This window comes from Hypanus sabinus, chromosome 16 (genome assembly GCF_030144855.1).
Source record: "Hypanus sabinus isolate sHypSab1 chromosome 16, sHypSab1.hap1, whole genome shotgun sequence".
In the NCBI taxonomy this organism is placed as follows: domain Eukaryota; kingdom Metazoa; phylum Chordata; class Chondrichthyes; order Myliobatiformes; family Dasyatidae; genus Hypanus; species Hypanus sabinus.
Window position 1 is genome coordinate 1,160,260 of NC_082721.1, and position 13,508 is coordinate 1,173,767.

General features: G+C 45.2%; 1 protein-coding gene across 1 annotated transcript in view; it reads left to right on the forward strand.

The window, feature by feature from the left end:
* Positions 1-13,508, forward strand: part of hapln4 (hyaluronan and proteoglycan link protein 4) — a 45,549-nt gene that overhangs the window by 2,908 nt on the left and 29,133 nt on the right. Inside the window, exon 2 of the mRNA XM_059990937.1 lies at positions 9,392-9,503. Within this exon, the coding sequence (XP_059846920.1) occupies positions 9,392-9,503 (112 nt within the window). The remainder of the gene's footprint in view (positions 1-9,391; positions 9,504-13,508) is intronic.

The following is a 13,508-nucleotide window of genomic DNA, read 5'->3' on the forward strand; positions in this document are numbered from 1 at the left end:
GCCAACCCATATAATCCTTAAAAAAAAAGTACTAAACCCACACTACCCCATAACCCTCCATTTTTCTTTCATCCATGTGCCTGTCCAAGAGGCTCTTAAATACCCCTAATGTTTTAGCCTCCACCACCATCCCTGGCAAGTCATTCCAGGCACTCACAACCCTCTGTGTAAAAAAACTTACCCCGATGTCTCCCCTGAACTTCCCTCCCTTAATTTTGTACATATGCCCTCTGGTGTTTTCTATTGGTGCCCTGGGAAACAGGTACTGACTATCCACCCTATCTATGCTTCTCACAATCTTGTAGACTTCTATCAAGTCCCCTCTCATTCTTCTACACTTCAAAGAGAAAAGTCCCAGCTCTGCTAAACTTGCTTCATATGACTTGTTCTCCAAACCAGGCAACATCCTGGTAAATCTCCTCAGCACTCTCTCCATAGCTTCCACATCCTTCCTATAATGAGGTGACCAGAATTGAACACAATACTCTAAGTGCGGTCTCACCAGAGATTTGTAGAGTTGCAACATGACCTCTCTGCTCTTGAACTCGATCCCCCTGTTAATGAAGCCTAGCATCCCATAGGCCTGCTTAACCACCCTATGAACCTGTGCAGCGATCTTGAGGGATGTATGGATTTGAATCCCAAGGTCCCTTTGTTCATCCACACTCTTAAGTAACTGACCATTAATCCTGTACTCAGTCTTCTGGTTTGTCCTTCCAAAATGCATCACCTCACACTTGTCCGGATTGAACTCCATCTGCCATTTTTCTGCCCAACTCTGCAGCCTGTCTATATCCTCTTGTAACCTTCGACAACCTACAGCTCCATCCACTACTCCTCCGATCTTCATGTCATCCGCAAACTTACTCTCCTATCATTCCGCCTTTACATCCAGCTATTTTATAAAAATCACAAATAGTAGGGGTCCCAGGACAGATCCCTGCGGCACTCTACTAGTCACTGACCTCCAGGCAGAATACTTTTCTTCCACAACTACCCTCTGCTTTCTTCCTTTAAGCCAAATTTTTATCCAAACAGCCAAGGTTCCACTTATCCCATGCCTCATGATTTTCTGGATGAGTCTCTCGTGAGGGACCTTGTCAAATGCTTTGCTAAAGTCCATGTAGACCACATCCATTGCCCTACCCTCATCAATTGCTTTTGTTACCTCTTCAAAAAACTCAATTAGGCTCATGAGGCACGATCTTCCCTTCACAAAGCCATGTTGACTATCCATGAGTAGACTGTACTTCTCCAAATGTTCGTAGATCCTATCCTTAAGAATCCTTTCCAGTAGTTTGCATACCAACGACGTAAGACTCTTCGGTCTATAGTTCCCAGGTTTCTCCCTATTACCTTTTTTAAAGAAGGGAACTACATTTGTCATTCTCCAGTCCTTTGGCACTTCCCCTGCCTCCAAAGAGGATTCAAAGATCATAGCTAATGCTCCTGCAATCTCTTCTCTCAATTCCCACAACAACCTGGGGTGTATCATAACTGGCCCAAGGGATTTATCAATCTTAATGTTTTTAAGAAGGTCCAGCACGCTTCTTCTTCCTTAATCTCCACATTGTCCAGCACACAGGCCCGCTCTACTTCGACCTCATCCTGATCTAGATCCTTTTCACTTGTGAATACTGAAGCAAAGTATTCATTTAGTACCTCCCCAACCTCCTCCGCTTCCAGGCACATGTTGCCCTCTTTATCTTTTAGCAGTCCCACCTTCGTTCTCGTCATCCTCCTGTTCTTCACATACGTATAGAATGCCTTGAGGTTCTCCTTAATCCTACATGCCAAGGCTTTCTCATGCCCCCTTCAAGCTCTCCTAAGTCCTTTCTTTAGCTCCTTCCTGGCTACCCTATATTTCTCATAAGCCCCTCCTACTTCCTGCTTCTTATATCTTACATATGCTTCCTTTTTCCTCTTGACGAGTTGCCTCACATGTTTTGTCAGCCACGGTTCCCTTTTCCTACCATTTTTTCCTTGCCTCAGTGGGATAAACCTATCCTGAACCCAGCTCAAGTGGTCCCTAAACTTCTCCCAAATTACTTCTGTGCTTTCCCCTTTGAACATCTGTTTCCAATTTACTCTCGCTAGTTCCTGCCTCAACCCTTCAAAGTTAGCCCTTCCCCAGATAAGCACTTTACCATTTTGTCCGATTTTATCCCTCTCCATAGCTATGTTGAAGCTAGTGGTCACTCTCACCAAAATGCAACCCCACCAAGAGGTTTGTCACTTGACCAGGTTCATTACCCAGAACTAGATCCAGTATAGCCTCTCCTCTCGTCAGTCGGTCCACATACTGTGTCAGGAATCCTTCTTGAACACGCCTGACAAATTCAGCCCCATCTATCCCCCCTTGCACTCAGGAGGTGTCAGTCAATATTAGGGAAGTTGAAATCACCCATTAGTACTACCCTGTATTTCCTGCACCATTCTAAAATCTGCCTGCTTATCTGCTCCTCGGTGTCCCGAGGGCTGTTTGGGGGCCTATAGACTACTCCCAGCACAGTGATTGATCCCTTCCTATTTCTGACTTCCACCCAGACTGACTCCGTGGACACTCCTTCTGCAGCTTCCTTCCTTTCTATAGCCGTTATACTATCCCTGGCCAGCCATGCCACTCCTCCCTTTTTTTACCTCCCATCCTATTCCTTTTAAAACGCCTGAACCCCGGGACCTGCATCATCCAATCCTGCCCTTCCTCCAACCAAGTTTCAGTAACGGCCACAACATCATAGTTCCACGTACTAATCCATTCTCTAATTTCATCCTCCTTTTTCCTAATCCTCCTAGCATTGAAACAGACACATTTCAACCCACTTAACTGGCTACAATTATGTTCTGTTCACAGCCTGTCCTTCCTCATCAACTCAGAACTCTTAGCATCATGCCCTTGTCCTTCTACCTTAATCCCTGCACTCACATTCTGATTCCTACCCCCTGCCAAACTAGTTTAAACCCTCCCCAACAGCTCCATCAAACCTGCCACCAGGATATTGGTCCCCTTGGGATTCAAGTGCAACCTGTCCTTTTTGTACAGGTCACACCCGCCCCTAAAGAGGTCTCAATGATCCAGAAATCTGAATCTCTGCCCCCTGCTCCAATCCCTCAGCCACGCATTTATTCTCCACCTCATTCTATTCCTATTCTCACTGTCACGTGGCACAGGCAGTAATCCCGAGATTAATACCTTTGAGGTCCTGCTTTTCAAATTCCTTCCTAACTCCCTGTAGTTTTCTTTCAGGACCTCTTCCCTTTTCCTGCCTGTGTCATTGGTACCTATATGTACCACGACCTCTAACTGTTTTCCCTCCCACCGCAGGATATCTTGGATGCGATCAGAAACATCCCGGACCCTGGCACCTGGGATGCAAAATACCATCCGACTTTCTTTCCTGCATCCACAGAATCACCTGTCTGAACCCCTGACGATAGAGTCCCCAATCACTACTGCCTTCCTCTTCCTTTCCCTACCCTTCTGAGCCACAAGGCCAGACTCTGTGCCAGAAGCACGGCCACTGTTGCTTCCCCCAGGTAGACTGCCCCCCCAACGGTACTCAAACAGGAGTACTTATTGTCAAGGGGTACAGCCACAGGGGTACTCTCTAGTACCTGACTCTTCCCCTTCCCTCTCCTGACTGTGACCCATTTCTCTGTCCCCTGTAACCCCAGAGTGACCACCTGCCTGTAACTACTCTCTATCACATCCTCACTCTCCCTGACCAGACAAAGGTCATCGAGCTGCAGCTCCAGTTCCCTAACACGGTCCCTTAGGAGTTGCATCTCGATGCACCAGGTGCAGATGTGGCCGTTCGGGATGCTGGGAGACTCCAAGACCTCCCACATCTGACACCGACCACAGAAAACTGGCCTCACACACTCCTTTTGCAATCAACAACTGCCTCACCTCGTCCCGTTACCGCCGAAGCCTGTGCAGCCAAAGCCCTTTCACTCTGCTGCCTCTCACTCCGCTGCCTGCACCCAACGCTGCCCACTGGATACAGCTGCCTTCTTTTTAAATTGTTCGCGCTCAACTGGCTGATGTCACACGTCTGCACAGTCTGGCCTCTCTCTTCCCCCGAGAACTCAAAATGTCTTCCCGCTGGAAATCCTTAGGTGCTCTCCCACTGCCTTCTTGTTCCAAATCACCTGCCCTCTCACCATATCTCTTGATGCTCCAACCAATTAGGAATCCATCAACTTCTGCTTTGAATATCCCCATGGACTTGCTGTTCATGGTAGTCTGTGGCAGAGCATTCCACAGATTCACTGCTCTTTGGCTAAAACAATTCCTTCTTACTTCTTTTCTAAAAAAGCTTGCCCCTTGATTTTGAGGCTGTGCCTCTAGTTCTGGATACCCCCATCAGAGGAAACTTCCTCTCTACATCCACCTTATCTAGTCCTTTCAACATTCAGTAGGTTTCAATGGGATCCCCACACATTCTTCTGAATCTCAGTGAGTACAGGCCCAAAGCTGTCAAACACTATTCATGTTAACCCCTTCATTCCTGGAATCATCCTCATGAACCGCCTTTGAACTCTCTTCAATGACAATACACCCTTTCTAAGATAAGGGGCCCAAAACTGTTAACAATATTCCAAGTGCAACCTAACTAGTGTCTTATAAAGCTCTAGCATTATCTCTTTGTTTTTATATTATATTCCCTTTGAAATAAATGCCAACATTGCATTTGCCTTCTTTACCACAGACTTGACCTGTGAATTAACCTTTTGGGAGTCTTGCACAAAGACTTCTGTATCTCTGATGTTTGAACTTTCTCTCCATTTAAATAATAATCTGCATTCTTGTTCCTTTTACCAATATGTTTTTTCATACATTTCCCAACACTGTTTTCCATCTGCCACTTTTTTTTGCCCATCCTTCCAATTTGTCTAAGTCCAGTTGCAATTCCATTGCTTCCCCTCCACCTACCTACATATCATCCACAAACTTTGCCACAAAGCCATCAATTTCACTATCTAAATCATTGACAAACAATGTGAAAAGTAGTGGTCCCATCACTGACCTCTGAGGAACACCGCTAGTCACTGGCAGCCAACCAGATAAAAGGCACCTTTTATTCCCACTCACTGCCTCCTGTATGTCAGCCATTCCTCTATCCATGCCAGTATCTTTCCTGTAACACCATAGGATTTTATCTGGTTAAGAAGCCTCATGTGAGGCACCTTGTCAAATACCTTCTGAAAATCTAAGTAAATTACATGCACTACCCTTCCTTGGTCCACCCTGCTTGTTACTTCCTCAAGGAACTCTAACAGATTTGTCAGGGATATTTCCCTTCATAGAAACCATGCTGACTTTGACTTATTATTAGTCTCCAAGTAGTCCAAAACCTTGTCCTTAGTAATGGACTCCAACACTTTCCCAACCAGTGAGGTGTGGCTAACTGGCCTATAATGTTCTCTCATTTGTCTTCCTCCATTCCCAAAGAGTTGAGTTACATTTGCACTCTTTGATAGATTCTTTGATAGGTTGCTAGATTTTGGATCGCTCAAGGCATGAAGAAATACTGAGAGAAGGCAAGAGATCGGGGCTGAGAGGGAAAATGGTTCAGCCATAGTGAAATGGCAGAGCAGACTTGATGGGCCAGATGGCCTAAGTCTCCTCCAGTACCTTATGGTCTTATGGATATTAAACCTGATTCTGATTCAGCCTTTTTGGACATACAGTATGTCTGTGTAAGAATGCTCTTGTTCTAAACACCAGGAAACTTAGACTCTAAGTGTCCAGCCACTTGTAACAGGACATAGTAGTATAGCCACTGTCTTGCCTTCTTTATAGCTGAATCAATATGTTGGGACCAGGTTAGATCCTCAGAGATCTTGACACCCAGGAACTTGAAACTGCTCACTCTCTCCACTTCTGATTCCTCTATGAGGATTGGTATGTGTTCCTTTGTCTTACCCTTCTGGAAGTCCACAATCAGCTATTTAGTCTTACTGACATTGAGTGCCAGGTTGTTGCTGCGGTACCACTCCACTAGTTAGCATATCTCACTCCTGTATGCCTTCTCATCACCACTTGAGATTCTACCAACAATGGTTGTATCATCAGCATGTATATAGGTGATGTTTGAGCTATGTCTAGCCTCACAGTCATGTATATAGAGAGTAGAGCAGTGGGCTAAGCACACACCCCTGGGAATACAGGTACATAATTCATTGAAAGTGGTGTCACAGGTAGTTAAGGGTTATTAAGAAAGTTTTTAGCACATTGGCCTTCATGAGTCAAAGTACTGAGTACAGGAATTGGGATGTTATGCTGAAGCCTTTAAGACTTTAGTGAAGCCTAATTTGGAGTATTATGAGTGGTTTTGGCCACCTACCTGCAGGAAAGATGTAAATAAGGTTAAAAGCATACAGAAAACATTTACAAGGATGTTGCTGGATCTAAAGGACCTGAGTTATGTGGAAAGATTGAATAGGTTAGGAGTGTATTCCTTGGAATGTAAAAGACTGAAAAAAGTTTTGATAGAGGTATACAAAATTATGAGAGGTATAGGGTAAATGCAAGCAGACTTTTTCCACTGAGGTTGGGTGGGGCTACAACCAGAGGTCATGGGTTAAGGGTGAAAGGTGAAGAGTTTAAGGGGAACATCAGGGGAAATGCCTTCATTCAGAGTAAGCTGCCAGCACAAGTGGTGCATGCAAGCTCAATTTCATTGTTTAAGAGAAATTTGGATAGATACATGGATGGTAGGGGTATAGAGGAAAATGGTTCCTATGCAGGTCATTGGGAGTAGGCAGCTTAATTGGTTCAGTGCAGAGTTGACAGGCCAAATAGCCTGTTTTTGTGCTGTATTTTTCTATGACTATGATTCTAGGCCAAAGTCAGCATGGTTTCCTTAAGGGGAAATTTTGCCTGACAAATTTGTTGGAAATCTTTGAAGAGATAACAAGCAGGATGGACAAATGAGAGGCAGTGGATGTTGTTTATTTTTGATTTTCAGAAGGCCTTTGACATGAGGCTGCTTAACAAGATAGGAACCCATGGCATAACGGGGAAGATACAAGCATGGATAGAAGATTGGCTGATTGGCAGGAGGCAAACAGTGGGAATAAATGGAGCCTATTCTGGTTGGTTGCCAGTGACAAGTGGTGTTCTGCAATGCGTCGGTATTGGACTCCTTTTCACATTACATGCCAACAATTTGGATGATGAAATTGATGGCTTTATGATCAAGTTTGCAGATAGGTGGAGAGGCAAGTAGTGTTCCGGAAGCAGGGAGTCTGAAGACGGAGTTGAAGAAATTGGCAAGAAGTGGCAGTTAGGAGACAGTGTAGTCATGCACTTTGGTAGAAGGAATAAAGGCATAGACTATTTTCTAAACAGAGAGAAATTCAAAAATGAGAGGTACCAAGTGACTTGAACATCCTTGTGCAGGATTCCCTGAAGTTTAACTTGCAGGTTGAGATGCTAGAAAGGAAGGCAAGTACTATGTTTGTATTCATTTTGAGCAGACTAGAGTATAAAGGAGATCACCCCGAGATTGTAGGAGATGGATAACTGTCAGGAGAAGGAAGGGAAATGCACACCCAATGCAGAGTACACTTGTGGCTGTTGCCCTCAATAATAATATACAACATTAGATACTGTAAAGGGGCACAACCCACCAGGGGCAGCAACAGTGACAGGGTTTCTGGCACTGACTCTGGTCCTGTGGCTCAGAAGAGTAGAGAGGTGAAGAGGACTGCAGTTTTGTTAAGAGATTCCATAGTCAGAGGAACAGAGACGAGATTCTGTGGGAACAATAGAGACACCTGCATGGTCTGTTGCATCTCTGGTGCCAGGGTCAGGGATGTCTCAGATTAGGTCCATGGTATTCTCATGAGGGTGAGGGTGAGCAGCCGGATGTCAAAGCCAATGTCTACTCCAATTTACTCCCTCATCCTGAATGCTGAGCAACCGAACCTTCTTGACCAGCCTCCCATGTAGGGCCTTGTCAAATGCCTTACTAAAGTCCAAGTAGACAACCATCCACTGCTTTGCCTTCATCTTCTTCCCTGGAACTTCCTCGAAAAACTCTGTAAGATTGGTTAGACATGACCTACTACACATGAAGCCATGCTGACAATCCTTAATCAGTCCATGTCTAACCAATTAGATGGGAGGCTACGGACAGTCAAACACAAGGTCTTTACAAGGATGTGTGTGTGATTGTTTTGCTCTAGATTCCAGCATGTGCAGTTTCTGTCTCTCTGATGTTCAATGGAGTTGTTTCAGGTTACAGGGGATAATTTCCCAGCTCAGTGAAGATGGGAGAAGGATGAAGATATGAGAGACTCTGTGAATATGGGAGGGATGAAAATGAGAGAGGCTCTGTGAAGATGGTGCGGGGTGAACATTAGAGGGAATGAAAATGAGAAAGGGTTGAAGAAAAGAGTGGTGAAGATGGGAGAGGGATTAATAAAATCTTTCATAAACAGTAAGGGAGTTAAAGGTGTACAGGTACATGCTGTCACTGGGCCACATCTGCAGGAATCACTCTGGCACTGTGCACTGCTCTTTGGGAGGAATGAGAAAGCCCCAGAAAGGGTGTCCCAGAGGAGGGGTCAGTCAGGATCAGGGAGAATCTAAGGGAGCAGAGAAGATGGGAAGAAGGTGTGATAGACTTGGATAAGATCACAGTGTGTCTGAGGGAGAGGGATACTGCTTCCAGTGATGGGTGATTCAAGGACCAGGCATACAGATTTAAATTTGAGTTGGGGAAAATTGTTAAAAAGGTCTGTGAGGAGCTGTAAGAGGGTTGTGAGACACAGTGCTGGCACACTGTCCGTATGAGTGGCAGCAGAGTCGGTGGGAGATTGGAGAAGGGTTGAAGAGAGGATAACTGGGGGCAGGAGAGTGGGGGGGGGGGAAGTTTTCATAGAAAGAGTGAACAATGGTTCTGAAGGCACTATCTCCTGACGTTCCTAAGACATGGAATGTGTTACGTTCATCAATGAGGGATGCCACTGAAAGCTGAACAAAATGAGTCCCAAATCAGGAGAATCTCGACTTACACTGATTGGTCAGGTTAATTGAGAATCTTAAGGTATCCAGCCAATCAAAAACACACATGGCACTCCCCCTCCACAACCCCCAACCAACACCCAAGTACTAATAAAAGGGTACACCTTATGATGATCGAGCTGCATCATGAATTGGCTGAAACGTTCATCTACCCTGATGTCAGGGGAAGGTTTCTATAAAATTATTGATTGTGTTTGGTCTACATGACTATTTAGAGAGTGGGCAGCCTCCTCTGGCCACAAGGTGAGTTTAGTGTGGAATGGGTAGATATGGACATTGCGTCTGCAGGGCTGGTGAGTCCCTGCTTACAGCAGCACACTTCTTGTTAACTCTAAATGTTTGTTGCCTCCCCAGGTTTTCAGCAGAAGCCTCACCTGCCCTGGTTTCCTCTTCCTGGTCATTCATACTGCTACCTCCCTGTTGTCAGCCGAACATGTTGCAACCAAGCAGAGCATCCATGTGTCAGGTGAGACAATGAACTGCTCAGAGTGACCACCCAGTGAAGAAGTGGGGATGTCCAGCTCTAAGCCTGAGACCATAGCAAGAACTCTGATCTGTTCTTGCTCTTTATGATTGGCTCCTAGTCTCGGGTCTGGATGGTTTTATGCTGTTATATAATGTGTAGACAACAGGATCAGGCCACCTGAGCTGTTTGCTTCCTGTCCACTTCCTTCCTTCCATCACCTTTATCTGAATGAAAAATACCTCTACCCTTCTCAGCTGAGTCCTCTGGGAGCAGTTCCATCTTCTAAGAATATTCAGACCTAGAAACATAGAAAAACCTACAGCACAATACAAGACCTTCGGCCCACAAAGTTGTGCCGAACATGTCCCCACCTTAGAAATTACCAGGGTTACCCAAAACCCTCTATTTTTCTAAGCTCCATGTACCCATCCAAAAGTCTCTAAAAAGACCCTATCATATCCACCTCTACCACCGCTGCCAGCAGCCCATTCCACGCACTCACCATTGTCTGCGTAAAAAACTTACCCCTGCCATTTCAGCCCTGGGAAAAAGCCTCTGACTATCCACATGATCAATGCTCCTCATCATCTTATACACCTCTATCAGGTCACCTCTCATTCTCTGTCACTCCAAAGAGAAAAGGCCAAGTTCACTCAACCTGTTTTCATAAGGCATGCTCCCCAATCCAGGCAACATCCTTGTAAATCTCCTCTGCACCCTTTCTATGGCTTCCACATCCTTCCTGTAGTAAAGCAACCAGAACTGAGCACAGTACTCCCAAGTGGGGTCTGACCAGGGTCCTATGTAGCTGCAACATTATCTTTTGGCTCCTAAATCCCACAATTGATGAAGATAAATACACCGTATCCCTTCTTAACCACAGAGTCAACCTGCGGAGCTGCTTTGAGCGTCCTATGGACTCAGACCCTAAGATCCCTCACACTGCCAAGAGCCTTACGATTAATACTATATTCTGCCATCATATTTGACCTACCAAAATGAACTACTTCACACTTACCTGGGTAGAACTCCATCTGTCTCTTCTCAGCCCCATTTTGCAACCTATCAATGTCCAACTGTAACCTCTGACAGCCCTCCACACTATCCACTACACCGACAACCTTTGTTTCATCAGCAAACATACGAACCCATCCCCCCACTTCCTCATCCAGGTCATTTATAAAAATCACGGAGTAAGGGTCTCAGAAGATATCCCTGAGGCACACCACTGGTCACCGACCTCCATGCAGAATATGACCCGTCTACAACCACTCTTTGCCTTCTGTGGGCAAGCCAGTTCTGGATCCACAAAGCAATGTCTCCTTGGATCCCATGCTTCTTTACTTTCTCAATGAGCCTTGCATGGGGTACCTTATCAAATGCCTTGCTGAAATCCATATATACTACATCTACTGCTCTTCCTTCAACAATGTGTTTAGTCACATCCTCAAAAGATTCAATCAGGCTCGTAAGGCACGACCTACCCTTGACAAAGCCATGCTGACTATTCCTAATCATATTATACCTCTCCAAATGTTCATAAATCCTGCTTCTCATGATCTTCTCCATCAATTTACCAACCACTGAAGTAAGACTCAGTGGCTATAGAGGAAGTGCAGCATAGATTCACGAGGTTAATTCCTGGGATGTCCGGACTGTCTTACGCAGAGAGGTTAGAGAGACTGGGCTTGTACATGCTGGAATTAAGGTGATTGAGAGGGGATCTGATTGCAACATATAAGATTATTAAGGGATTGGACAAGATAGAGGCAGGAAATATGTTCCAGATGCTGGGAGAGTCCAGTACCAGAGGGCATGGTTTGAGAATAAGGGGTAGGTCATTTAGGACAGAGTTAAGGAAAAACTTCTTCTCCCAGAGAGTTGTGGAGGTCTGGAATGCACTACCTCGGAAGGCAGTGGAGGCCAATTCTCTGGATGCTTTCAAGAAGGAGCTAGATAGGTATCTTATGGATAGGGGAATCAAGGGATGTAGGGACAAGGCAGGAACCGAGTATTGATAGTAGATGATCAGCCATGATCTCTGAATGGCGGTGCAGGCTCGAAGGGCCAAATGGTCTACTTCTGCACCTGTTGTCTATTGTCTATTGACTCACTGGTCTATTATTTCCTGGGCTATCTCTACTCCCTTTCTTGAACAAAGGAAGAACAATCACAACCCTCCAATCCTTTGGTACCTCTCCCATCCCATTGATGATGCAAACTTTATTGCCAGAGGCTCAGCAATCTCCTCCCTCACCTCCCACAGTAGCGTGGGTACATCTCATCTGGTCCCGGTGACTTATTCAACTTGATGCTTTGCAAAAGGTCCAGCACATCCTCTTTCTTAATATCTACATTCTCAAGCTTTTCAGTCTGCTGCAAGTCATCCCTACAATCGCCAAGATCCTTTTCCATAGTGAATACTGAAGTGAAGTATTCATTAAGTACCTCTGCTATTTCCTCCAGTTCCATACACACTTTCCCACTGTCACACTTGATAGGTCCTATTCTTTCACATCTTATCCTCTTGCCCTTCACATACTTGTAGAATACCTGGGGGGGGTTTCCTTAATCCTGCTCACCAAGGCCTTCTCATGGCCCCTTCTGGCTCTCCTAATTTCCTTCTTAAGCTCCTTCCTGTTAGCCTTATAATCTTCCAGATCTCTAACATTATCTGGCTCTCTGAACCTTTTGTAAGCTTTTCTTTTCTTCTTGACTAGATTTACTACAGCCTTTGTACACCATGGTTCCAGTACTCTACCATAATTTCCCTCTCTCATTGGAATGTACCTATACAGAACTCCACACAAATATCCCTTGAACATTGCCACATTTCTTCCATACCTTTCCCTGAGAACATCTGTTCCCAATTTATGTTTCCAAGTTCCTGCCTGATAGCCTCATAATTCCCCTTACTCCAATTAAACACTTTTCTAACTTATCTGTTCCTATCTCTCTCCAATGCTATTGTAAAGGAGATAGAATTATGATCACTATCCTCAAAATGCTCTCCCACCAAGAGATCTGACACCTGACCAGGTTCATTTACCAATACCAAATCAAGTACATTCTCTCCTCTTGTAGGCTTATCTTCATCTTATGTCAAGAAACCTTCCTGAACACACCTAGCAAACTCTACCCCATCTAAATCCCCTGTTCTAGGGAGATGCCAATCGATATTTGGGAAAATAAAATCTCCCACCACAACAACTCTGTTATTATTAAACCTTTCCAGGATCTGTTTCCCTGTCTGCTCCTTGATACCTCTGTTACTATTGGGCAGCCTATAAAAAAAAGCACCCAGTAGAGTTATTGACCCCTTCCTGTTCCTAACCTCCACCCACAGAGACTCCATAGACAATCCCTCCATGACATCCATCTTTTCTGCAGCCATGACATTATCTCTGATCAACAGTTGCACACCCCCACCTCTTCTGCCTGCCTCCCTGTCCTTTCTGAAACATCTAAAACCCAGCACTTAAAACCCATTCTTGTCCCTGAGCCATCCAAGTCTCTGTAATGGCTACAACATCATAGCTCCAAGTACTGATCCAAGTTCTAAGCTCATCCGCTTTGTTCACAATACTCCTTTCATTAAAATAGACACATCTCAAACCATCGGTCTAAGCACGTCCCTTCTCTATCACCTACCTATCCTCCCTCATACACCGTCTCCAAGCTTTCTCTGTTTGTGAGCCAAACGCCTCTTCCCCAGTCTCTTCGGTTCAGTTCCCACCCCCAACAATTCTAGTTTAAACTTTCCCCAGTAGCCTTAGCAAACCTGCCCGCCAGGATATTGGTCCCCCTGGGATTCAAGTGCAAGTCACACCTGCCCCAAAAGAGGTCCCAATGATCCAGAAATCTGAATTCCTGCCCCCTGCTCCAATCCCTCAGCCACGCATTTATCCTCCACCCCATTCTATTCCTATGCTCACTGTCACGTGGCACAGGCAGTAATCCTGAGATTACCACCTCTGCAGTCCTTCTTCTCAACTTCCTTCCTAA